At 31.2% G+C, this 26,923-nt stretch overlaps 1 protein-coding gene across 13 annotated transcripts in view; it reads left to right on the forward strand.

Moving 5' to 3' along the window:
• LOC143186325 (uncharacterized) overlaps nt 1-26,923 on the forward strand; it is a 451,287-nt gene that overhangs the window by 335,763 nt on the left and 88,601 nt on the right. For 10 of the 13 annotated variants that reach the window (XM_076389907.1, XM_076389912.1, XM_076389911.1 and 7 more), the window contains 5 exons: nt 6,074-6,109; nt 7,730-7,765; nt 12,724-12,795; nt 18,598-18,672; nt 26,113-26,292. In XM_076389907.1, the coding sequence (XP_076246022.1) occupies nt 6,074-6,109; nt 7,730-7,765; nt 12,724-12,795; nt 18,598-18,672; nt 26,113-26,292 (399 nt within the window). Of the gene's footprint in view, nt 1-6,073; nt 6,110-7,729; nt 7,766-12,723; nt 12,796-18,597; nt 18,673-19,520; nt 19,575-26,112; nt 26,293-26,923 lie in introns of all 13 variants that reach the window. The other 3 variants (XM_076389908.1, XM_076389910.1, XM_076389914.1) reach the window with 3 other exon arrangements.

Consider the following 26,923-nt stretch of genomic DNA (forward strand, 5'->3'; position numbering starts at 1 on the left):
ATAAAAATAAAAAGAAAAGAAATGAAATTCACTACACTGAATGAGCACGCAACCGTAAAATAATCATTTACATACATACGCAAAACAATATATCGATACGAGCAAAAATAATTATATAATGTTAATCAAGGCGCATATGATACAAAAGAAAGAAATAGAATATATATATTATCGTAAACAAAATATTAGGTCGTGCTGTGCTCGTGGATCTCCCACGCCAAGGTGGCCGTAAGGACACCAAGGTAAATCCACGATATCGACTGACGATATCGATATGTCTTTCAAATCACGTGGCGAAACAAAAGGCGATAGCACGTGTACAATAATTTGAAGTTTGAAGAGAAACTAATATATAATCAATACAAAAGAATATGAAAAACAATTCCAGACAATCAAATAATAAATAAAAATCAAATAATACTCAAAAGAACTCACGCAGTTGAAGAAATCAACACAGACTATTTCGATCCAAAAAAATCAAAACCGTGTCGTAACCAAAATCGCAATCAAATCAATGTCCTCAAGTATGCCGGGTCGTTGTACAAATTGCCTCTAATATTGCGCTGCGGTATGCTGATAACACTCACGACCTGTCGACGAAGAGTGTGGAATGAGATTAGACGCTGTAAAGAAAAGAGCACACGTAGATTTTAAAACTATTGACACTAATTATTAAAATGTTTACTATTGAACGGGTTCGCGTTATGATTTTACGTGGTTTTATGTTTATGGTTTTACGTGGGCGATTAAGTCCATTCACTCCCGTGAATCTATGCTCGAAACAATTAATAGTTGAAGAAAGAAAGAAAGAAAGAAAGAGAATATAATTAACCCACGGGCTTCCGCCACGCACCTCGCGACTTGTCGACTCCTTGCCGACTCTTGCGGGAAACGCTTGGTATTTTCGTCGCGTGATACATATCGTCACTCGCGCATCGCGTCGTGTTGCGCCCTGTATACAGTCTTTATGCGAATTCCAAAACCAAACGCGAAAGGTTCTCATTTCAAATTTTCGAAATGCCATCGCATTACAAGCTTTTCCTGCAATCACTCGCAACTGTCCCAATTCATGCAAGATACGGGTGCATTGGAGCCTTATGAACAATTTGCAATTAGTTCTAACAGGCATTTTGAACAACAAGATGTTCGATTCGCAACACAAGGTGTTGATTACACACTCAGACCACACTCATTTAAGCGCACGAGAACCCGCAATTTCTACATCGAAATGTAACGATAGTTGCTACGGCTAAGGTGCTCGCGCTCACCTTCTCGAGGCTTCAGAAGAACACACACACACTCACATACATCCTCACAAACCTCACACACATTCGCGTCGTCAACTTTCGACGACGATTCCAAGGAGAGAGCATATAGTACAATACAATAGTTATAATTTAGAATTTTGAACGTCAAAGGCCAGAGTGTGGCAGACTAAGAAAATCCATAATGACAAAGCATTGTCGTGACACACCCCGGCCGACGTAACGGCCGAAAATCAAAAATTCGAAAAATTCCTGTTTGGAACCTAACAGTTCAAATTAAATTATTTGTTATCCAATTTTCAAAATTAAAATTGCATACCAGTAACACGTAATAAGTTAGAGAACTCTGTGTAACTGAATCAACAATATCTGATTGTTTCAGCCTTCACTCACCTTTTATTTTTGCGAACAAAAATAATGTTGAAGCAAAGTAAAACAAACACTAGCTGACTTAAAAATATTCTTTGTTAAAGCATACGTAGACTTTTCTAGACAAAAATTGACACGTATATGAATATCATTATTAAACATTAATATTTTGTGATATACGTATTGTAATACTTTAAATACAAAGAGGATATATGTTATTCATCGTACTTTACATATATTTTTAAAGTAAGGAATATCATTTTTTTTGATTATAAATACAACTCATTAAGCACTCTACGTTAGACAAAACGAAATACTCCTTTCTTATTCCATACGAAAGTCTCTCGCTGTACCCGTCCGTGAAGGTTTATATAATATTTAATATATCTACACTTTAATGTTGAATAAATAAACGTACTAAACGGTAAAATATTCTGAATAAACTGAAAAATGAAATACTGTTCTTATCGCGTGTGACTTTTTGCACAAAACTTTTGCATACTTCTTAAACTGAACACATAATATAAATTTTTAATGTTACAACTTTTTTTGCATCATTTAAATGAGAACTATGCAATGCACTGCTCTATAGCTGTTCACAAACAATCGTGAAATCGATCCGAAACCAATACATCGCGTTAGGCGATCTTTGTAGTTCTTATTGTAAGAAAACAAATGTACTCCATTTGACCCGCCTACTTCGCGTTCCCCTACTTTCCCCTACTTATGTACTTAGAATAAGTCATAGTAGTATCTAAAACACCGAGGCAGGCACTAATAGCAACAACAAGACGTATTTAGTTATTTGTATTTCTTTAAAGTCGTGGATTTCCTGAAGTTCATATGCTTGTGTTCATTATTTCGTATACATAAATATAGATACACTTGTTTTTCCATAAAATTTTTCGAAAAAAATTCGTATTATTTTCTATTTACCGCAAAAAAGTAACAGAATTGTATATGCGGTTGCATATCTCATCCCCTCTCTATTTACCAAAAATTTTTAATACTTCACAAAATATGAATTTTTTTAACCCTAATATGCTCTATACAGATTGCACTGAAAAATTTGGTACGCAATTTCATTTTAATGAAACGTTCATTTATGTACACATTTTTTGGACGCATCGTTGCACTTATGAAAATAATGAAGCTGCAGTATTCCATACTATTTAACATTTCCCTCTCTAATTTTTTTTCTGTCTCTAATTAAATTCAAGATATAACTCATGTGAATTGCGTGACTCATTGTCACAGTGCTGCTGGCCTAGGCAAGCTTACGAGCAGCTCTGCTTGTGAGGTGACGAATAATATAGATGCACCATAATACATATAACTGCTAATATATAATTCCGTCTTAGTTTCCAAGCATCAATAAAAATCTTTATTAAGTGCGTGGGTAACACTGAGTGGCCTATGCAGGGCAATGTGAGATGCGCGGAATATTGAAATGTAATATCAAACATCCCTTACGCGAATCGAAATTACAATAATAAAACTGAACTATCTCAACCTCCCTAATTCAATTTAATTTTGGGACCTAATTCGCTTAGTCCCAATACAAAGTGCTAACAAAATCATTCTTTTTATCAGGGTTCCTTTTTTAAATCTGTTTAACTTGTACTGTAATCATTCTTCATTTCAAACACAACAAAGGAAATATGTAGATGGTCTCATTTAAAACTGAGATATTCTATATGTAATAAAATAATTTATTTGCAATAATTGTTCATTACACTTCTACATGAAACTAAATTGTACAGGATGTTCGGCAACAGGTGTCAGAAATGTTAAGGGATGATTCTACTAGTTCTACATGTCAAAATAGGACAAAAAACAAAGATGACAAACTTGTGTTTTTATTTCCGTTCTAGAATTATTAATCGTTGCAAAAATATTTAAAATTCGCATGAAATAAGTCTGACTTGGGACTTATTTTATTGTCGACGTGCATTAGTCAGTTCAGATACAGCGAAGTCAGTAGAGTAAGTCTCCAGTCAAACATATTTCTCGCGTATTTTTGGCATTTTCTTAACAATTACATAATAACTTAGTAATAAAAACTGCAACTCAATTTCGACTATCTTTATTTGCGTCTTATTATAGCATGTAAAATCACCCCTTAAAATTTCCGAGACCTCTAAATAGTGACCTCTAGATAATTCCTCTAGATAGCCTTCGTTAGACCTACTCGGCTATTTTAATACTGTTTTTATGTCTATATGTATTTATTTCTGTCACCCAAATGGCACACGAATACTTTCATTTTCTGTTAGTACTGCACTATTAACTATCTATCAATTAACGATCATTTAAAAAATCTTTGATGCTGAAGGAACATACCAAAAAATAAGTTTAATCATTAATATAATTTTATCTTCTTTCTAATGGCTTCTTGCCATCGTTTTATCAAATGTTTGACGCTTCATTCGGAAAATTCGGTAGGTTTTGAATGACTACAAAATATAGTTTTGAAAATGTTATTGTTTTGTTATTGTTGATTGTTTTTCACGTAATAAAACATTATTGAAACTTGTAAATAAGTAATAGGAAACGGAGTAGTATTAGGAAAATACGGGATGATAAAACTTCTCATATCAATATTTTCACTTTTTCGGAACTGACTTTCGTGACATGTGATTTAATGTTGTCAATACGATTCTTCTCATCCAACTCATACGGAACCCACTTTTCAAATTTCAATACTTTTGCAATTTCTTTTAAATTGCGATAGATAATGTACACTTACAGTTGACGAAACAAAAATTTTAACGAGTTGTTCAAAACTAAAGACTAAAGTCATTGGGGATCTCATTCATTAGAAGACATCATTGGGGAATCTTAGAAACCAACATCTATTGGAAATTTCTCACCTTCATTATATCTGAATCACACACTGTATTAGAGCCCAATTACACAAGCGTTAACGGACGATTGTATGTGTGTCTTTGTCATTTTCAAATGAATAAATAAGGAAAAACATACGTCATAACGTCCGTTATATATGTTAACGCTCATGTAACCAGGTTCTAAATGTTTTGAATATAATAATTTATGTTGCATCTACATTTTTGTTGAATTCGTAAAACATATAGTGTTTTGTGTAGGGGAGAATGGAGTAATTGCGAACACCTAAGCAAAAATTGAAATAAAACGAAAGCTGAGTGAGAAATAAGTTTATTTATCATTTATAATTATAATTAAACTATTCATTTATAAGCTACAGTACTTAATATCGATAAAATTTAAAAATAAAATGTACTTTTAATAAAATAACAAAACTTTTGGTTCGGTAATTATCCGATTGCTGTGGAGTAATTTCGAACAAGTTGATAATCACATTTAATTATCAGAGAACTCGCATAGAAACCCTCTAAAAGTGCTTTCACCACCACTGCAATTGACATGCGCCTACAAATTACAATTATAACACATGATCCAATCTTTAGTTGGTGGCTCTTTGTACTTTTTATTTCTCTATTTTGTACTTTATTTCTGTGTTTTTTCTTTTTTTTTTGGATAATTCCGCGGTATCAGAAAGCAATTAAACAAATTCTTAAAATACACAAAAGAGTATAATGATGTATGTTTTGAAGTAATAGCGAACGTTCGTGAGAACCCCATTCAATCCATTCGTGAATACCCCACGATTTAATAAGAATAAAACATAATTTATTTTAAAAGTTCAAAACATGAAACAGAAAATTCGTTAATACTGAAATCTAGTTTGAATCGTGTTTATTACGACTTACATAAATCTCAATTGTATCACTCCCACTACAGAAGCTACATGAAAAATTAACACTTCGAAAAATTGTGTACTGCTGGCTCTACCACTTCTGCTTTCTTTTTCTGTCAAACCGAAATAGCTGCGTTCGCGATTACCCCGCGTTCGTATTTACTCCACTCTCCCCCTATATTTTATTAACATTTATTGGAAAAGTATCAGCTGCTTACATTAAATTCTTAATAACCTATTCACAAAAGATTGCAAATATTGAAGAGATGTAACAAAAGATAAAAGAAATGCATTACAACAGGGTAAGAGAGTTTGCTTTGTAGGCAAATTCATTATGAAAGTGATTGTATCGAATGGTTACAATTCACTTTTTCTAAATTATGCATAAAATCGTATATGTAATCACAGAAGCATGGGGATAATTCTGAATAGCATAACATGTAGTGGTCGACCAGATATGTATTATATCTTTATATTGAGATCATACATTGGATATGTAAAGGACGAATTGTAAGAAATTGTCAAGCGTTATTTGGTTGTGAAAGACGAATGTGGTACTCAAACTTTTATATCATAGCGTATAGTTGAATGATACGAACAGGATTTAATCGCGGAGTCATAATTGCTTTTGCATGAACGCGAGAGTACCTAACCTTTCCTGTATAAATGAGTTTTTAATTTTTTATACACCTTCTTACAGGGCGTGGCCGGGACGCCGGGCAAGAATGGTTTTCCGGTATATTATTTTTTATTTTCTTTCCAGTCTTATCACTCATTGTCTGTCTGCTTTTCTGTGTTTCTCTTTTGTGTCTCTATTTCTAACACATTATCTACTACTGTATCTATCGTTCCTCATATTCATACATAACACCTACTAAATCGTATTTTGTGTTAACGCACATTTCATGTAGTTTTACCTCCTCGTTTTATCTTTAAATTCTCTGCTCGTTTGATTTATGCTTCCTTCCTGATCTGTTACGCGATGTCATCTTCCTTTCATTCCTACCTTCTCTTTTAAACATCAATATACATATGGATGTAACATATATGTATGGACATATACCAACATGAAACTATATTAGAATGTTTGCTTCCAAATATGGCGCTACATGTTTACTCATGAAAGAAGCTGAAATCGTAGGTAAAAAAAAACAGTTAATTTGTTAAAAATCAGTTGAATCAAAACTTAATAACCATCAGAAGGAATTTTAAGATTAACGTTAAGTACTTGTTTTTACAAGTCGGTTTATATAATCACAGAGTTAGAAATGGTTTATATTTATAATTACACAAAAGATAAACGAAGAAAGTTTCAAATATACTGCATTTAGAAACGCTTGAAAAATATGTAAGTACCGATATCGTGATAATCGCTTTTAATATCTATCATCTCAAATCAGACATTTCTTAAAAATTTGGAAAGTATATTTTTATCGGGAAATTTTACGAATTAGAATATCTAGTATAAAAATATGTAGATAGGTATACATATTTTGAAAATTTTAGAAAGAAAGTAAACAAATTTTAACACATATAGATCCATAAACAAATTGTTTCTGAGGTATTAAACGTGATGATGAAAACTTTGTATCATAGCATATGTCATACGTACATAGGTAGTCAGACGTTTGAATCAACATCTCATAAATACATAATGTAGATTACCATTATCATGTTCATAATAACTACTCTAAAGCATTCAAACTAATTAATAATTTGTAAGTAATACATGGGATTATATATCACATTCGATTGATTTTTCAAAGATATTATTTTCATTTCAAACGGGCACTGAGTAAATCTAAAAAATGTGTAAATTCGACATTATTTTTTTAATTATGTAAATATATATTTTTCAGCAACCTATCACTTAGAGTGGTGTAGTAGGAATAAGTATATACTAATCATTGTTCTCGTATTAAAAATTCCCAGAATTGTTTTTATTACTTTTACACGTTACGATCATCTATGTACTCAATTTTCTTAAAATTTTTAGAAATTTTTGTTATCAAATATCAATGATCATGAAAATTATCTGAAAGTGTGTAGTGATTTACTTATTTGAAAAATCGGAAAAGTATAATATAACTAGCTGTTGATGTATCAAAGTATTGTCATTATCTATGTTGATTTTAATCCCATTTAACAACTGATATTTGCACTTGACACATAGTTGGAAGCATTTTGATGTGCCATGACTCTCTACATTTCCATCTGTCGCATATATTCGTGTATGTGCATATTACACATACATATAGTATTATTGTTACAGAGGTTGCTCGCAACCTTTTCAATGTTTTCATTTTCCTTTGTCACTGGCTAAAAATCGACCAAACTCACTGCTCACTTCTTTCAGGGACCCATCGGATTGGATGGACCGAAAGGTGACCCGGTAAGTTGAGATTCCTTTGAAACTCTTCAATTTGATAATGAAATGTAACTAACAAGGGAACATCTCGAAATGTAAATGTTCGATTGTGATGAAACCTGGCATGTTTGTAGATTAGCCAAAAATATTAGACTCGTATTTTTTTATCTGCTAGTATCCATGTTGGAGGGATGAAAACCACCCCGAAAGTTGGGGGTAGAAAACATATTTGGTTTAATATCTCGACAACTATTGCGTCCAGCGAAATGATGTAAACGTATGTGTTGCGAATATTCACTAGCGGTGATATTATTTATACGTTTAGTGAACAGTAAACAATATATATATATATATCATAATAGAATGATGAAAGCATTATAAAGATATGTTTTTTTATAAAGCCACTCGTTTCAGAGCTCAATTTTACACAAAATGTAATCTAACTAGGATTGCTATTATTTTGTTTATAGTGTAAAATTCAAAATTCTATTTTATTCATATTTTGTGTTTTGGTTTAAAGTATTCGCATACAAGTTTGTAAAAAGATTGATCAACATTTAGTCAAGGAAAACAACAAAAATATGCTATTTTTTTAATATATTTTTTAAACAAATTGATATTTTCAAAAACTTTTTATATAAGTGGATTCGTGGTTGAAAAATATTCAATCGCTCTATATACATCATTTCGCTGGACGCAATAGTTGTCGAGATATTAAGCCAAACATGTTTTCCACCCCCAACTTTCGGGGTGGTCTTCATCTCTTCAACATGGATACCAGCAGATAAAAAAGATACGTGTCTAATATTTTTGGCTAATCTATACACATGCCAAGTTTCATCAGAATCAAGCAGTTACACTTCGGGATGTTTCCGTATAAATACTATGATGTGATTATAAGAATTGTGCTGTAAAACTATACAGATTAATTTTAACTTAAATTATAATATATTATTAAAATGATACGTATCAATATTGGGACTCTTTAATAATTGAAATAATCTCAAGTAGACATTTTCTCTTATTAATGATTAATCTAGTTTTTATTGGATTGCTCAGAATATCAGATCTTTTAAAGGATATGCAATTAGAGGAAAGAATGTTTATTTCCGAAACTTTTCACTTTCATAAGCTCCTCAGGCAACGAAGTTTCTGTAATATTTCTCAAATTAAGTTAGATTTGAAGGAGATTATGATGTACAAAATTTCTTCTATATTAAGATGTACTAATGGTTTTAGCGATGATTCTACCAACCTTTATTTAAACTCAATTTATATATTTAAAAAGTAATGTAAATTGCTGACACTCCTTGTAGTTTCTTTAATACTTTAATTCATAAAATGAGTTAACTATCAGCACAAAGGGTATTTATCTTATATAGATCAAATATATTATATAAAGATATTAGGAATATCGAAAATACCAGTTATTGGCCAGTAGGTGACTACGAAACACAGTATCATACATGATTTAATCATGAATTGTAACGATCGATATCGAGATGCTTATTAGTCGACAACGAAGTTTGAATAAAGGATAAAAAATTGTTATTCGTTATTTGTCGAATAATGATAATTGTAATTACTTTTATTTGAAATTCTACGAATAAATGAATTTATTTGATGAGAATATATTCGACGAGTAAAAATACTTTCTTATTCATTTTTTATTCGAAGCGTTGAATAAGTTTATCACCTGTATCTTTATCTGTATTCGAAGGCTGCGAATAACTTTCCGAAACCTTTAAATAGGTCAAGGGCTGCATACGGGTCCCGTCTTAATTGCAGATGTGTGTATCACGACTGTAATATCATATGTCGAATAACGCTATATTTTTTTAAATCCTATTTTTTATTAATTAAAATACAATCCTCCAACATATATTGAATAAGTGGTAATCGTCATCACCTACATCGGCTGACCTAATATACTTAATTAATGATTGTTTTACCATAGTTACTATTCACAGTTATATGTTTAAATTTTGTATTGCAATTATATTTAGTTGTAATTGAAAGCAGTAGCAATTAGATAACTTCATTAGATTTTTATTATTTATTAATGCTAGACTTTAGTTAGGAATACAGTAAAATATATGTACCTAATGTATTTGTAATAATTGTAATACTTTAAACATAGGCGTTTTTCCTATTTTTCGTTTATATATGTATATATGTAATATGTAGATAAGAACTAGAAAGTTCAATCTTGCGGCCTTTGAAGGCACTCGACCCTTCGGTCTTCGCCAATGTGAATATACATGCTGCTCAAAGTTATTCAAAGCTTTTGAATAAACCTTCGAATAAAGATAAAGATACAAATGAAAACCAATGATTTGGATGAAATGTCCATCGAATAAAAAAAGTATCTTCGTCGAATAAATTTATTTATTTGAAGCGCTTCGAATAAAGATAACTCGGGTTATCATAACCTTCGAATGACAAATAAAGATAAATTGTTTTGTATTCGAATCGTTATTTAAATAATTTTTTATCTAGATAATGCACATCTCTGTATGTACCTATGTTTTTGATTAATTACTATTTTCGACAACGAAATTGTTCAGCAATATGGTGCAATAGTAACTACACAGTTATAGTGGAACGTTCAATGAAAGGAAACTTTTAATTTAATTAAAAGTTTGTCTTACTGTAGTTAAAAATCCAATACAAATAAGTACCTATATGTAGCTCTAGCATTTGACTTTATAACAAAAAATGAAACAAATATACATTTATCATGAAAGATTAAAACAAAAACTGGGTGAGACTTTTGCGATCACTGTGCGAATATCTTTGTATTTTATCCTATACGATTGTACATCTATAACTTTTTTTTAATCCAATTGATAAGCTTTATTTCATGTTTGCACGCATATTTTGTTATATTTTGTAATGACTGTATAAGTTCAGAAATATGTTTCAAGACCAATTGATGTTAATATTATATTCATCTATATTTTTAGCTACTTCTGTTAAAACGTACTTCTAAATTCTTTTAATTTGCTGTCACAATAACGTAGTTGGCAAAAATAGTTTTTATATTTTCTAAATGAATCTAAACTATAATTAATCTATTCTTCTACGTAGTAATGTAGTTAATGACAAGGTAGTTCTAATTTCAAATGTAAATTAATGTTCAAGTTAGTACTTTTGGAACATTTCGACTATAAAAATTGGATATTTTAATTTCATAACAATGACCATAACGATCGAAATATTTTCAAAAAAATATTTGCACAAAAAATTATAGTTTAATATTTTCAACTGCACACCATATTATTCCTAAAATAGTTAGATTTTAAGTAAAACATTTCAAGTCTCTTTAACAGGTAACATAACTACAATATATTATATATATTAATTTGTAATTAATTTTACCACGAGCTACGTAGTTCCTTTTAATGTACATGTACCTACTTACATACATATTTGTAATGGGTTCCTCGAAGTATTTTTCAAAGTGTATTTATTATTTAAGTTTCAGTATAGGAAAATCAATTAAAGAAACATGGTGCACAGTGTTTTCAACGCATTACGCATATGTAAACTATAATATATTTAGTGTTTCTAAATGGCATTAAAAAAAATTTAAAGATATTGGATTATGTAGGTACCTCGATATGTTAATGTCACTGATTTATTTATATTCTGTAAATGGACAGAAAATCCTGACTTTTATTCATTTTAAAACTGACTCGTTTTTAAATGTTAAAAAGCGTTCTGTTAGTAATTTACTTTCTGGACAATAATGGTATAAAAAGATATGCAAACAGACGTCGGCAGAGAGAGAATGGGATGGAAAGACCAAGAGAAATCGAGTGCATTGCAAATATCGGGGGATACTTGTTTCCGCTGGTTCAAAAGAATTCCAATCGCTTCGGAAACTTTGCTTTTTCCTTGAGTACATATTACTTGATCAGGCGTAAAAATGCATTTACATGTACTCAATGATAGTGAAATAACAATTTTAAGTTAAAATTAACTAAATTATTTAACGTAAGTTAAAATTAAGACTTGGAACAAGAAATCATGTATATTTCTATTATAAAATCACGGTGATACATTATCGTTATTATTATTGTTGAAATTGTGATCAAGGTTTGCGCAGAATTTTATCTTTAGTTATATAAGGTAAATGTAAACGCGCCTTAATCTTGAATATGTACTGAAGTATTATCTAGTAATGGAAAAGGCATCCCTCGTATTTCTATCTAATATCTTGGCCAATTTCATTGCGTTACTCGTAACCAGATGAAAAACAAATCTCACGTTTATTTGTCACGCCATTTCTTGGAAGCCGATCGATCATTTTAAATAGCGAGTCTCAAGTATTTGAAGAAACCATAAAATACTAGGTTAATATTATTAGAAGTGTTTGTTGCGGCTATTGAAGAATTAATATGAAGGTTTAAGCGTTTGAAGTTTCTATCATCATATTAGCTGTACACGACCTAATTATCACCATTTCTGCGAAATCCTTTCATTTTTATGAAAAAAATTGCAATTTCTGGCAAATGTTATAATAAGTAGATATTATATTTACTCAATAAAATTCTTCGATAGCACCCAAATGTTTTAAAGTTTTTTGTCTCTTCAACGTAATATCATTTTCAGAATGATTGTCTGGCCGAGTAGTAAATTCACCTATGGGCGTTTGAACGATTAATAAAAAATATTGATAGAGGAATAGGCGTCTACGGGTGCTTCGTTATGGAAATTTCCTGCTTGGATTCAAATTTCAGCAAAAATAAAAAGATTCTTGCCATAATAAAGATGGCGCTTAGTTGAGATAGTCGTGTAGAAAGAAATATAATGCGTGTACAGAAAGAATAAAGTTTGATCGTTCTCAGCTGTATAAAAGTTGTCTAGGTAGCTAAATTCCAGGCGAACTTATCAAAACACGCTGCGCTTTTATTTCCAGTTTCTCGGTGGTTCACCATTATTTTTCTACCATACGTAACGGTGTGTTTCGTTTGCAGGGTCGCCAAGGGGAGAAGGGACAGAAGGGCGAGCTAGGGAGTCCAGGTTTCGACGTCTTTTCCGCAGTAAAGGTATCTAGCTACGTTATCTAATGAAACTGAAACAGTTTGCCAGCGTAAAACGACGTACATTTCGTACAAGAAAATGCATCGTTTTTCCCTCAATCTTTCTCGCTTATTCTTCAAAGAATCGTTTATTACAATGCTCCACTAATTTTTAACGAATGAAAACGGAATTAAATTGTTGAAAAGATAAGACAATGTTTCAACACTTCATTTCACAATTTATTACTAATTACTTCAAAACCATTTTCGGGTCTCTTTCAGTTCATAATATTAATTATTATCTACAAATAATACCATTGAATAATTCATGTTATTATCAGTTTAAAGTATTTTTAAAAACAATTTATAATATGAGAGTAATCATATTATAATGATTGAAAAATTGGTTTCTTTAGTTGAAGTGACCTAACCTTTATAATAGTTAGATGCTAGAGCGATAGCTTCTAATTATTAAAAAAGAAAAACGATTACCAATATGCTTTTTCTTTCTTTACTATTATCTTACAATAAACTAATATAGAGTTGAAGATTATTTTGCAGCTAAACCAGAATAAAATTCAAAGTGAATTGAATATATTCAAAGTTTTCTTGAAAGCTAATTACTTTTAGAAAACATTACGTTTTCAGTAATATCTTTCTTGCGATAATAAGTCTTTCTGAATGTGATATAAAACAATGTATTAAATAATTTTATATGTTATACAAATTTTGTGCGCTATTAAATAGACGAACAATGAGAAACACAAGAAAACATCAATAAGGCGCATGCAAAGGGCAAACCGATGCATTTTCCTCACTAAAGAACGTAGTGTTTGCGTATTATCATCTAATAAATATGCAGGTAGGTGTGTTTCAACCGAAGAATAGTATTATATTGTTATCGATATCTTGTGGCTAAATGCAGGTATATCGTTAAAGAAAAGTTGTTTTCTTCTTGTTTCGAAATTTGCACTGTGCATAGCACGTTTGAACATTTAGCATGTCACGTTAAAAAGGATAAAGCAATACGATAATGTGGAAACTTCATTTTCAATTCATTTTAATCGAAACATACAAATATTTTAAAAACAGGTAGGGTCAAACGTAAATGTTTTTACAATTAATTTAAAAATAATTCTTGTTTGAGTTATATATGTGTAAGTTTCTATATACCGCTTTTCCGTAATAAACCACATCGTATATTCTTAATATTATCTAATATTTTGATACTTTATGACGAAAAAAAGACAAGGTACATCTTTATAACATATAGGGTAAGTGGAAAATCGTAGCATAACCGACCGGGGGATAATTTTACGTAAAAAAATAAGGAAAAAATGTGATATTCAACTTTTTCATCAGAGGCTTTCTTTTCGAGAAAATTGAATATAAAGTATTACTTCACAAGTACTGTTGGAAATGCCTGGAGTGCCCCTGTCGTTGCTGCATACATAACTGGACGAATTAAAGATAACTGACGTTTTATCATTTTTTATTTTTCAAACACTTGAAGAATTTTATGCTTTAGCTGTGTAATGTTGTGAATATTTTCTTTGTATAATTCTTCTTTGAACTATCCCTATAAGTAAAAGTCCAGAGATATGAGGCCCGGAGACTTTGGAGGCCAATCAATCTATTAAAATTAAATTAAAACTGATGTCATGAAATGTAGCAGGACACCGTCATGTTAAAAAATAATTCGAATTCTGGTATCTAGAGGTACTTTATCTAACAATGAAGACAACGTACCACGTAAAAACTCTAAATCGAACTATTTGGGTATTTCCTACAATATCCTACCATTATCAATGTTTATGCACGGACAGAGACAACCGGTAATAGAATACACGATAAGTAAATCGCATTGCATAGTTGAGCAAACTTTAAATTCGATTTTGTCAGAAATGAAGCCTTGGATGAAAAAATTGTATACCACATTTTTTCCCTATTTTTTTACGTAGAATTACCCCTTGACAAGTTGTACTACGATTTTCCACCCACCCTGTATTAACACCGGATAACCCAAAAAGAATTCAGAAGTGTGATTCAGCAGTTAAAATGTTACGAGTATGAATTTAAATAATTTTATAGCATCAGAATCGCTATAAAACCGTTTTATGTGCAGGTGCATTATAATAATTGCCGTTGCTACATATGTTTGACTAAATAGAAATTGTATTATAGCAAGAAAGTAATAGTTGCTTATAATTAACTTACTATCGGTATTAAAGCAAGTGTTGCAATCAACTGTAAATACTAGATAAATTGAATTAACAACAACTAACAGAAACTGATACTGTCATCTACTTATTAATATTAATATTTACTTCTTTTTCATTGATTTTGAAGCTTAATAACAAATCGTATAAAATGAGACATTTAAAAAAACACTAACGATTCGCAAACAAGGAACACTTCCCATGTCTTATGAATTCACTTAATGTATCAGATGTGTGTATATATTTCTATTTCCGTCGAAATTAAATAATTTCTCTTCCTACGCATTTTCGCATCATTAGTAGTAGAGGTTACTCAGATTATTCTTTTAAAATGTCTTAAACAATCGTTACCAAAATTTTAGCAAGATTCTTCGGTTGAAACAATTTCACCTCCATCTAATTGAAAGAAAGTTTCCCATGTATTTTCTATAAACTTTTGTACACAAGTTCTCGATGTTTCTCGTTAGCTCGATGATCGAGAACAGTGACTTCGACCTTTGCCTTAAAATTATAGAATTAATATTAAAGATCTACTCAAATTCTCAAACATAATTATATTTGAAAAATATCCGTAATCAGTTAATTTTCTACTTTTTATAACAAGGAGATACAAAATATTGGTTCATCGTACATAAGCATTATCTATTGTAAGATATCCCAAATAAATGTGCTACAATATTGCAAGACTTTAATCACAGTAAACAATTGTTGTAATTAAGAATATCAATGCTTTTAAAGAACTATAACTCTTTTGTCTGCATTTTTTGAGGAATATGTAGATTACGTTTAATTTTATTTATGGAGTTGTAATGTTCACTAGTATGTTTGCAAAAACTGCTACAAACAAATGCAAATTAGAGAAAATTCTAACATCATCATGGAATTAAATCAAATAATACACTGTGTTTTCGGAATTATATAACATTTGTGCATGTTCCATGATTTTCCTTAAACTTGCATTAACAAAATATATCAACTAAAAATGAAAAAATTCGTAGAATTAATATACACTAAAGAATAACTATAACTTGCTCTGTAAGTCATACTTTTTGAGGAAACGTTATAACACAAATAACGTAAAAATATTTGTTTTAACTACCTTAAAACTTTTCTCTATGCTTTTTGAACTATACAACATAGAAGTAGATACGAAAGTAATTTAAAGATAAAATTAACATGAAAAGTCCAATCTTGTATGTAATGCCATGAAGTTTTATTACAGGTTACAGTATGTAACTATTAATGCCTGTGTAAAATTTTCTCATGAATGACAAACTGTGTAAAAATGTAATTAAAAAATAATTTTTGTATAGCGGAAGAATACATATAAGCTTCAACTATGCGCAATATACAAAAACGCACTGGTAAAACGTATCCTACTTACGACACAAGGTACTTTTTTACTTCCACGCCTCATTTTTTAATATGTAATCGTTTTAATTAACTATAATTTATTAGTATTTATTAGTATTGCATTTTAATGAAAAGCGTAATGCTACATGTGGTTCGCAATAATACCAGTCGGAGTGTCCCAGCACATTGAGCACAACATATTGTAATTATATTTTTTACATAACTGTTTGTAATTGATCATTGATAATGATACTTTATTTTGTATGCATTTATTAGCACAAAGCTAGGATACACTGAAATAAGTATGCATAAACACCAAAATTTGACTACACTCTGCAAGCAAAATTAAAACTGCAATTTTTTCAAAATATATACTTAAGTTAGCATAAATTTGTGAAGGAATCATTCAGTGCAATAATTCTTCAAACAAACAGTGAAATAAGTTCTACCTACAGGTACCTACATACAAAAGTGATCACTTTTCCAATATTGTACCTCATTGTTATAAAAAGCAAGAAAGTTTGAATTATTATGAAATTTAAATATGGAAATAGTTGAAGGTGTTGATCCCCCAGGGAGTGATCAAATAACCGCGGCAAATTGCTCTTAAATCGAGAGTAAATACAGACATACGTAACTTAAACTATACATAAAAATAAAACGCATGGAATCCAGCGGAATACTTCAGGTCCATGGGAACACTATACTCTTCTTTTTTTTTGTAACACTTTTTTTCTTTGTCTACTTCCACTTTAGGGGCAAACAATTTTAAACCAATCAGCAATCGTTACCGCCTCGTTCGATCATTCCCTTGAGAATCACTAGTTAAATGTAGCTGACGTTATGACAATCCTAATTACGATGCATGAATTTGCATAGTATGCGCATCTAGAAAACCGAAGTTATGTTCTCGATCCAGAGTGCCGAACATGCCTCGCATCGATTATCGCTAACAATTTGCCCGTGGCAGTTAAGGAAATCCGTAAGCCGAGTTCGAAAACATAATTAAAAGTCTGTTGAAATATCGATTACAAGAAATTCAATCATGATATAACTCCGTTTGAAACTTAACTAAGTTGCTTCTTTTTTTATGTAGTGGGAACTATGTTTAGCCACGTCATATTCGTATATTTTATATTATAAATCTTATTATTATTAACTATTACTAACAAATATCATAAAATTTAGAGCATTATAAAATATTACATACATTTTGCTAGAAAAGTAATACATCTAACAAAAAGTATCAACTCCTTAATTTGAGATATTTACATAAAGTAACTTTAAAACTCTTCTTCCTTAGTTGCGTCATAGTTTCAGCAAACCAACGACGATATATACATATGTATATGTATATATTTACATGATATAAATTAACTAAAAGTTGATGGTGTGTTGTAACGGTATGTAGTCTTTGACTACATTTGGGACTTTTAAGGATGATTTTAGACATTAAAAGTTAAGTTAAACAAAAATTAAATATAACAAAATTAAAAATAACAAAATGTTTATTATAAATGTTTCAAGAAAGCAATGGCTATTATCAGACCTAATACAACTGCGATACGATACTACAATATTCGATCCGTATCGACGCAATGACAGTCACTACTTTTTATTGTTTGTCCCGTGTCATTAGCTTCGTGTTGACAGCAGTGTTATTTTTTTTACGAAATTCAGATGAATTTTACCAACTTTTAAATTCTTATAATAAATAAGCAAAGACTGCAGTTTCACTATTCTTGATTTTCGATTGTTTAGATAGTCTAGACTCACCCCTTAAGATATCCCTCACCTATAACTCAACATCTTGAATATTCTAACATATATGAAAATATGTTTGCTCTCCCCTAAAAGTTAACTAAATAGTCTTTCACTGTTTTGCATATGAAAATATATGAATATGACGTTTAATCGGCAAAATAATGAAATAACTTTAGCTCGGCACGTCTTGTTCAGTGCACAATGTAAATGAACGTATAGATTAGAATATGCAACATATTAGATTATGCAACATAATGTAACGAAGATTGTAGAAATTGTATTATGTATAAACGTTGAATCGGCAAGTAAATCAAATGACCTTAAGGTTGGCCAGGGTTGCTTCGTTGTAAAGATGAATGAGGCGTTTTCATACGGATTCTTGATAGCCACGTGGTGTCAGGTGTAATGTACTTTTTTTCTCGACGATCCATCGATCTTTAACGCTACAGATTAACAATGTAAACCATGTTTCCGCCTACGGGTCAATGCACAGGGATTAGGGTTAAAGAGGTCGGTGACGACGCTCCGCGGCGGGACGCTCGGCTATGCGGAAATCGTCGCTCTGAAGGTAACCGGCCTCTTCTGGAAGGCAACACGGCTCGTGTTGCGGTTCAGAAATCACTTCTCGTCGTCGCTGCTCCCGACCCTGCCTCCTCCATTCTTCGTCCTCTTCTTTTACAGCTATTTGCGTTCCTCCCTCTTCTTCCTTGTCTAATCTCCATATCCGGTAGCGTTCTTGCCACCAGCCCTCACTTTGGGTTCCATGTTTGAAACCTATCATTGAATTCCTCATTCCCACGCTCCTAGACACAATCCTGTTTCTAGTCGTTGCCTCGTGCGGTGCTTTCGGTGTAGCGTTCTCTCGTTGGTTCCAAGTGCGACGACATCTTGCTTTTTGTAAAAACGCTTCACTTCTTTTTAGCTACACAGTTATTGTGCTGTAAGTCTTTTCCTGCTTAATAAAACATTTTTAAGCTGACGCTTTGTTAAAAATTTCATACGTACAAATAGAACATACATATATATGTACTCGTGTTTTGTGAATGGCTGAATGAATAACATTCTACTTATTACGAAAGCGAAAGAAGAGACATAAAAAAGAATAACAAAATTGAGCAATATTAAATTGGATTTCATTCAGGAGTAAAATGTTTCGTCGTTTAAGAAGCGTTTATTCTACTAAAGTGTTTTGTCGTCGCACTTTATCGTCTTTGGTTTTTGGTTGGTAATGGTATTTGCTTTACGTTACAGTATTTAGGTATATCTCTGGGCATGTCTTGGATTCGGAAGAGCAATGAGAAACGAGATACCTCAAACGATCCATGTTTAGGTTACCCCTTCCCCCTAACTGTTTAAACCCTATGTTTTTGTCTCGTAGCGATTTGGTTTTTACCCGTAGTGTTGACCTACTTCTAGGGATTTCAGGAGCAAGGGTATAATATCTCAGCGCAGACCATCATACAACTGAAAGTAAGTGCGCCTGCTCTTTCGGAGCCCCTGCCCCTTCCTTCTCCTTTTCTTATCATCGATTCTCCAAGCATTCGATTTCGTACATTCTCCGTCAGAGAGACATAAAAAAAATCGTAATTTCTTTAAAATACTCTTATCATCAAATATCTCTGTATAATGGAATAGTATATCAAGTATAGAGGCCTATGATAGTAGCTATTATTAGGCCTTTTATTAAACAATCAGTACATAAAACGATTTAGTAAGAATTTCGATTAATATTTAATATTGTATTTAGAAATTTCTTTGCATTTTATGTATTACGTAACTAAAATTAATTAAATTAAAGTAACAGAAGTACGTTTACATATCGTTTACTTGGTAAATCGAATAAATCGTGCATAAAAGAAGTCTTGAGAAAGAATTCTATAGAAATAAACAAATTACAACTTCTTTCTATGTACGTGAGCCGTAACATGAATTTCTACTTATCTCACACCTTCTCATTTTACAATTAAATACCAAGCATCATCTCACTCTTATATATCTTTCACTCCAGGGTCGTGCAATAAACTTACAACAATCTCTATAACAAAATAATTTTTTTAAAAACTTAATTAAAGAAAAATTGCTTTTTAATCAACATCACGATATTATTGAAAAATAATGTAAAATAGTGGGAATGTGATAATTTATTACTCATAAGTAATTACATAATATTCCATTTATGACATTTTATAGGAAACAGTTGCATAAAGTGTACCGCTTAAAATATTTTAAGTTATAATTCCTATTTAGCACTAGTTTGTTCAAAAGTTATCTAATATTAGATAGGTATTGTTATCTGTTTCGTAAGACTTAAGATACCTTATGTTGTAAATTATACACATATCGTTGGAAAAATATTGAGAAATATATATCGTTATTCTGGAACATCTTAAAGACTGAAATTAAATTTCAAATTCCTCATTAAAAGAAACCACAATAATATAATCGTTATCGGGTATGTATTGAAAAAATATATAAAAGTATTAATATTTAACTAATAATGAGTTTCGTCGACACAAAAGTTTATACATATTTGTAGAAGTTTTCAGAACACATTTTATAAATACTTTGGGAAAAGAATAGTACATATTTACTGAATTTCGATCACAATGCAAATATTAAATTATTTAACTGTTAAAATTATAAATATATTTGAAAAATGTTAGAAGTACAATATTACAAGAGATCTTTGTAATTTTCAAAGTAGTGTAACATTACGAGCTGTACCTATATGGACTTCTACAATTTATTAATATAGAATGTAATGATATTACAAACTGTATATATAAAATAAAGGTACATAGTAATACTCGCGTAGTTGCACGATCTCCAATTCAAATGACTGCCATGGAGAGATTTCTGTCTCCATATTAGGATTATTGACATCTGGCAATTTACACGACGAGCAAGAGCTCTATGCTGAACGAACAATGATGTGACGAAAATACGAAGACTACTAAACCTGATTGAGAGATTGAAAATATTAGATTCTACGTTTTTTCTGAAACTTTGACGAAAATGTTACTAACTAATTCTTTATATTTTTCCGATGAAAACGTCATGGCGTTAGTCATGACGCCATCTGAATTATTTTCGAATTATTATTGGCACTTTCGATTTTTAAGACCTAATTCTGTCCTCGTGTTAGGAGTCTCCAAAAATCATACATTTGCAAATCAATGACAATATGGGTGTCAACGAATTTTTCTTAGACATGTGCTTTGCATTTCGATTACATTAATCTGATACTTATCATTTAAAATGTTAACAAAATGTTAGCAAATTAAAAAATACGACTTGTATCGTCTTCAGTGTAGATTGTACTTTTGTATGACTGTTTCCATTTATCAACATTTTCGAAATTACAAACTTTATCGTTATTTTAAACAGTTTTCAAGAAAAAAGTATTAAAATATACCTACAGTAATTGCTTTTTAGTTCAAAAATACAGTACAAGACTCAATAATACTTTAATTAATTACAGGCTTTTATGCTTGTATAGAAAGAAAAAAAGAACAAAAGTTGGAAGTACAAAGATGTTGGAAGCATAACAGAGAAAGCACGACCCTGTTTTTCTATACATATACTGCTTTATCTCTAAGTAACTGGAGCAAAATCAAACGTATCCGTATAAGGAAACGTATATGCATGCGTGTTGCATGTGTTTTCTTTTTACTTTGAACGCTATTTCATAAATGTGATTTTTCGATTATGTAGTGCAGCATGTGCTGTCTGTACTTTGATAAATAAATATATAATAAATGAATAAACTGAATTTTTGGATAAATACATATGTACTTACATATAAACGTATCAATATAACGGTCGATTAAATTGACAATGTATTTGTGGTAGCACCAACTCATATTTTTCAACCATTTATGTAACTGACCGTTAGAAAACCGAATTCATGACGAAATCAAATGCGAAGTAACTATTAAGGAAATATTGTCAAAAAATACGAAGAATACATCGTGTACAATTAGTGTTAAAGAAATTCAAAACTGCACTAATATCTATCTGTTTACATGAACGCAATTTCTATAGCAGTGCTGTACATTTATGGATTGACAAACTGCGAAACTACACTTCGCAACAAAATTTGAAAAATCACCAGTTTTGAACTGAAAAATTGTTTATCTTTGAGCTGCTGTAACTTTGTGAAAAAAGTGCTTTAGCGGTGAGCCGGGGCTCATTTCAAAGAGTAAAGCCTCGACTTTTACACTACCGAATTGAAATTTTGTCGGGGGCCCATGTATACCTAGTCGCGGGACGAGAAATAGGAAGTAGAATTTCTCTGAACATCTTCCAAGTTTAAACGTCTGTATAGAGCTTAAATTTTTTTACGTTCCGTTTCGGTGTAAAATTACAGGCGACAGCCTCCCTCTTCGAGCGAATCCTCAACAAATGATCCATGATTTTTTTGCTGAGTTATTACATTTTCAATGAAATAATTATAACTCAGCAAAAAAAAAAAAAAAAAAAAAAAAAAAAAAAAAAAAAAAAAAAAAAAAAAATAGGTCACTCACTACGGGCTCGTGTGAAAAGAGAGGCTTGCATCTCTAAGTTCACTCTAAAACGGATCACGAAAGAAATTTATTAAGGTCTGTAGAGACGTTTGAACTCGAAAGATTTTCACAGAAAAACTACCTTCTGTTTCGTGTTTCACAGCCGAATGTACAGGGGCGTCTAAGGAAATTCAATTCAGAGATGTGAAAGTGGTGGCTTCATTTTAGTTTGCTAAACTGAGCCTAGATTCATCTCTGCAAATATTTTTCACAAAATTACAGCAGGCTAAAATGAGCCTTGGTTCACTTCGGCAAATATTTTTCACAAAATTGCAGCATCTCAGACATGGACAATTTTTTAGCCCAGAATGAATGATTCTTTAATTTTGCTGCTAAGTGTACTTGTCCCATATTCATGTATATGGTATGTACTTGGCTAAAAGTAGGAGAAATTTGGGGCTCGATTCTGGACCTTAAAAGAAGGAGAGGATTAGGAACAGCGAAATTGTAATTAAGTTTTCGTTTATTAATTATAAAGGTATAAAAATTTGTAAATGCCGCCTGAAACTTGACAAATTGTTGGCAGTAGAAAGCCATATAAGGTGTGACGACAGGCTACTACTTTCATCAAATGCTTATACATAATTAATAAATACAGGTTTAGTTGGCTGTAGCTAAACACCCAACAAATAAAGTAAGAGGATTCACGAGCTGGTTAACAATGCTGCTCTGTTTATATCTATTAATGTTTTTATATCGACAGCTCAAATTCTTTTGTTCAAATTATTATCTCCAGCTAAGTAAAAGCATAGTGATCATAACATATTGTAGTTAATTTTGTAAATTTTAGATGTTGTACTCGTTGACAAAAGATAACACAAAATACTAAATTTAATCTCTGATATTATAATTATAATAATTATAATAAGAAACATATAAAAACATTGTGTACGTCTCTATAAAAACAGATTATTGCTGTTGTCAAAAATAAAAGAGAATCAACACCATTGCACACGACCAACTTTTTGACTATCATATGGTTTTCTTAGTTTTCCCATTTACAAGCAACGAAAATGTACGTGATTACAGCGAAATCGCATGTCAAAAAGTCGGTCGTGTGCATCGGAACTTAGCGAGACATTAAAATTTTAACAGAACCATAAATTCTTCTATTTATTTAAATTACTTTTTTATGTTCACTCGTGCAATACGTATTTATGTACCGCTTACAACTTTGAACCTATCATAACTATAATGTGAGAAATAAAATAGTATATACATGCTATCGTTTTGTCCGAGAATATAATGCAAAGAATATAAAAAAAAAAAAATAATGAAATATGTAAAACAGAATTGCATCGCTCCAGCGATAAATATAGTGAAAATATCTGTTTTAAAAATATTTTTTTAATTTTAAATAGTGAGTGATAGTATTTACTATAATTATAGATAAGACCTAATTTTATTTTTAATAATGGAATAAAATTCAACTTCATGCAATAGATGAATTTTTGTTGAAAGCCCGCAAATATTGAATGGATATATAATTTTACTTTCAATTAATTATAAGTAATATATTTTCAATATATGTAATAGTAAAAAGCAATAGCAAACTATCTATTTAGCTAGATTAGCGTAAGTAGTGACCTAACTTCTTTTGGACGGTTCCGAAAACGTCACTTATCATGTTGATCTTTTATGAATCAACACTAATATTCTAGTCATCCGGCATTTCATTTAACAGTTTCAAATTCTAAAATCAATTATTTATAGACATATAGTCCAATAGCTCACTTTACACATTATTTTATCATTAATTAGGATTTCTAATGGTATCGGCAGTTTTATAATACCTATTACATCCATATATTGTACAGTGCTATCACAAAATATTTTTAATTGCAACAAAATTAATACGATTTATATACATAACTATTTTCTTCCATAATTCAAATAAATTACAATCTTCTGTGGCCTTTATATGGAACAGGCAAGGTGTATCGATCAGTTTAATGTTTTAAGCAATTTATATAGAAGGGTAAAAGGAAATCTTTGAATATCATAATACAAATAGTGACAGTTTTAATAAAATATAAGAATATGTTACTGAAAATCATTCAATTAATGGTTTGTGGTCAGTTCACGAAAGCATTACTTTGTAACTAAACTGTTCAATTAAAAAATATGTATTATATAGATTTAGCAAATATGCTTGAAATCGCTTTTTTTAAAGTGTTTGTAGGACATATCCAACATGTTACCGTATTTAATTTTGTAGTTCTAGTGTACAAATGAGGTAATTATAGTTAATCCACAGCACAAAGTCACTTGCATTTCTCAAATACGTGTTATTTAGAATCTGCATGATGCTCTAAACATTGAAAATTGTGCGTAGAAACCATGAATTTGTCTTTTTCAATGTAATCTATTATCGATTACTAATTACAATTTGCGATAACGAGGATCGGTTTTACACTGTAATACGAAGTAATCAGTTCCGCTTTTATCGTTTAGACGTGTAAACGATTTGAAAAAGTTCAAAGCAGTTATAATATTATATTACAAATTACATAATTCACACAGTATTTTATATACACAATTCACTTTAATTTTTTTTGAGGTCTTCAACAAAAATAAGTAAAACATGTCAAAGTGGCGTACACTCAGACAAACATGAAATCTATTGTTAATTTATCTGATAACATTTTCGAAATTTATGGCTCAGTAATTTATAATTGTTATCATAATATATGTTATAGTGTCACAGTAAATTTTCAAACTTCTCGAATAAAGCATATCGATGCTTTGTTAAAGAACTTAAAATATTTGATGAATTATTGATTTTTTGGGTACGTTGCCGTAAACTTTTATAAACAGAATATTCAAAAAAATCGATTGTTATAGTGAATTATAGTGTTCAACGTTTTCTTCATTATTTTTTACCTTCAACATTAAATAAATAAATACATTTATAATGATAAAGTAAAAATAAGAACCTAAAATTTATTTTTATAGTCATTACTTAAATAGATATAAAAGATAATAATAAATGTAATCTACTTCTTCGCAAATATTTGTTTACAATCAGTATCATATTTAAAATTTACGTTACGGAATACACGAAAAACGCTACAAAATATAACGATGAATACATCCGCTAAGGTATTTTGTAAGAACCATTTAGATAGATGTCCTTTGACGCACACAAATACGTATGTATGTAGCTCATTTCTACGCACCATTTTCCGCGTGCTTTCTATTCGTGTCTGTCCGCAATCCTCTTCCACCTATTTGTCTTTTTTCACAGAATCTACCGTCTCCCCTCTTCTTTCTCTTTTCTTCTCTCTGCCTTTTTTTTATATTCACCGCCGACAGTTTTCTCCGCTGCTCCTTTCCTGTCCCTTCCGCCCGTGGCAAAAGCCGACGAGTACCGAGAGACGCTCTTGTCGAGGGCTCTCGCCGGAAGAAAGCGGTAACGACGTAACGCTCTTGGAACGTAACAGGGAGAGCCAGGGGAACCTGGACCGCCGGGACCGCCTGGTCCTCCGGGAGTCGAAGGCCTTCCTGGACACGAAGGCAGACAGGGAGCGCCAGGTGAAATTGGGCCACCGGGCGAAAAAGGACCACCAGGACCGACAGGACCGACAGGTCCCGCTGGAACACCGGGACTACCAGGTCTCAAGGTAATATTCACACTAATATACACTTTAAGTTCAATCTATTCTGACGTTTCATTTCTAACAGAAACGGTTTAGGATCATACAAACTCTGGGTCTCGTAATAAAGCGATCCTTACCAATTTTTACCTCTTTCCCGGAGAGCAAGCAAATACCCTCGCATTTTTATTCTTTTTTCAGTAGCTTAAAATATTAGTAATTATTGGAAGTAGGGTGCACTTAACTGATTTCAGTGACTTTTCGGTATATTTCTTGTGTCAACGTCCTAAGTAATTTTATCCTATACATAGTCGCTACTCATGTCAACTTTAGTTTAAAAAGTCATAATATTTGACAAGGATTATTTTTGTTATAAGCCCAATTATGTTCTATTTCGTCGCAAAGTTATTAATTCGCCACAAAAATATGTAAGTACATATTATTCAAAGCTGAATAAAAGTGTCATGGTGCAACACAGAGACAAAAGGAGCCCCTCGATCAAGTTATACGTACAGGATGTTTCTAAACGTATATAAATTTTTTTCATTGCTTTGTGTTTAGATCTTATCTTTCAAAAATGTACCACCTGTTCAGAAACACTCTGTTTAATATACATGAGCTCTTCGACCAATAAAGCTAAATAAAGTCTATGTTATTG

The sequence above is a fragment of the Calliopsis andreniformis genome, chromosome 12 (assembly GCF_051401765.1).
Source record: "Calliopsis andreniformis isolate RMS-2024a chromosome 12, iyCalAndr_principal, whole genome shotgun sequence".
Classification (NCBI taxonomy): Eukaryota; Metazoa; Arthropoda; class Insecta; order Hymenoptera; family Andrenidae; genus Calliopsis; species Calliopsis andreniformis.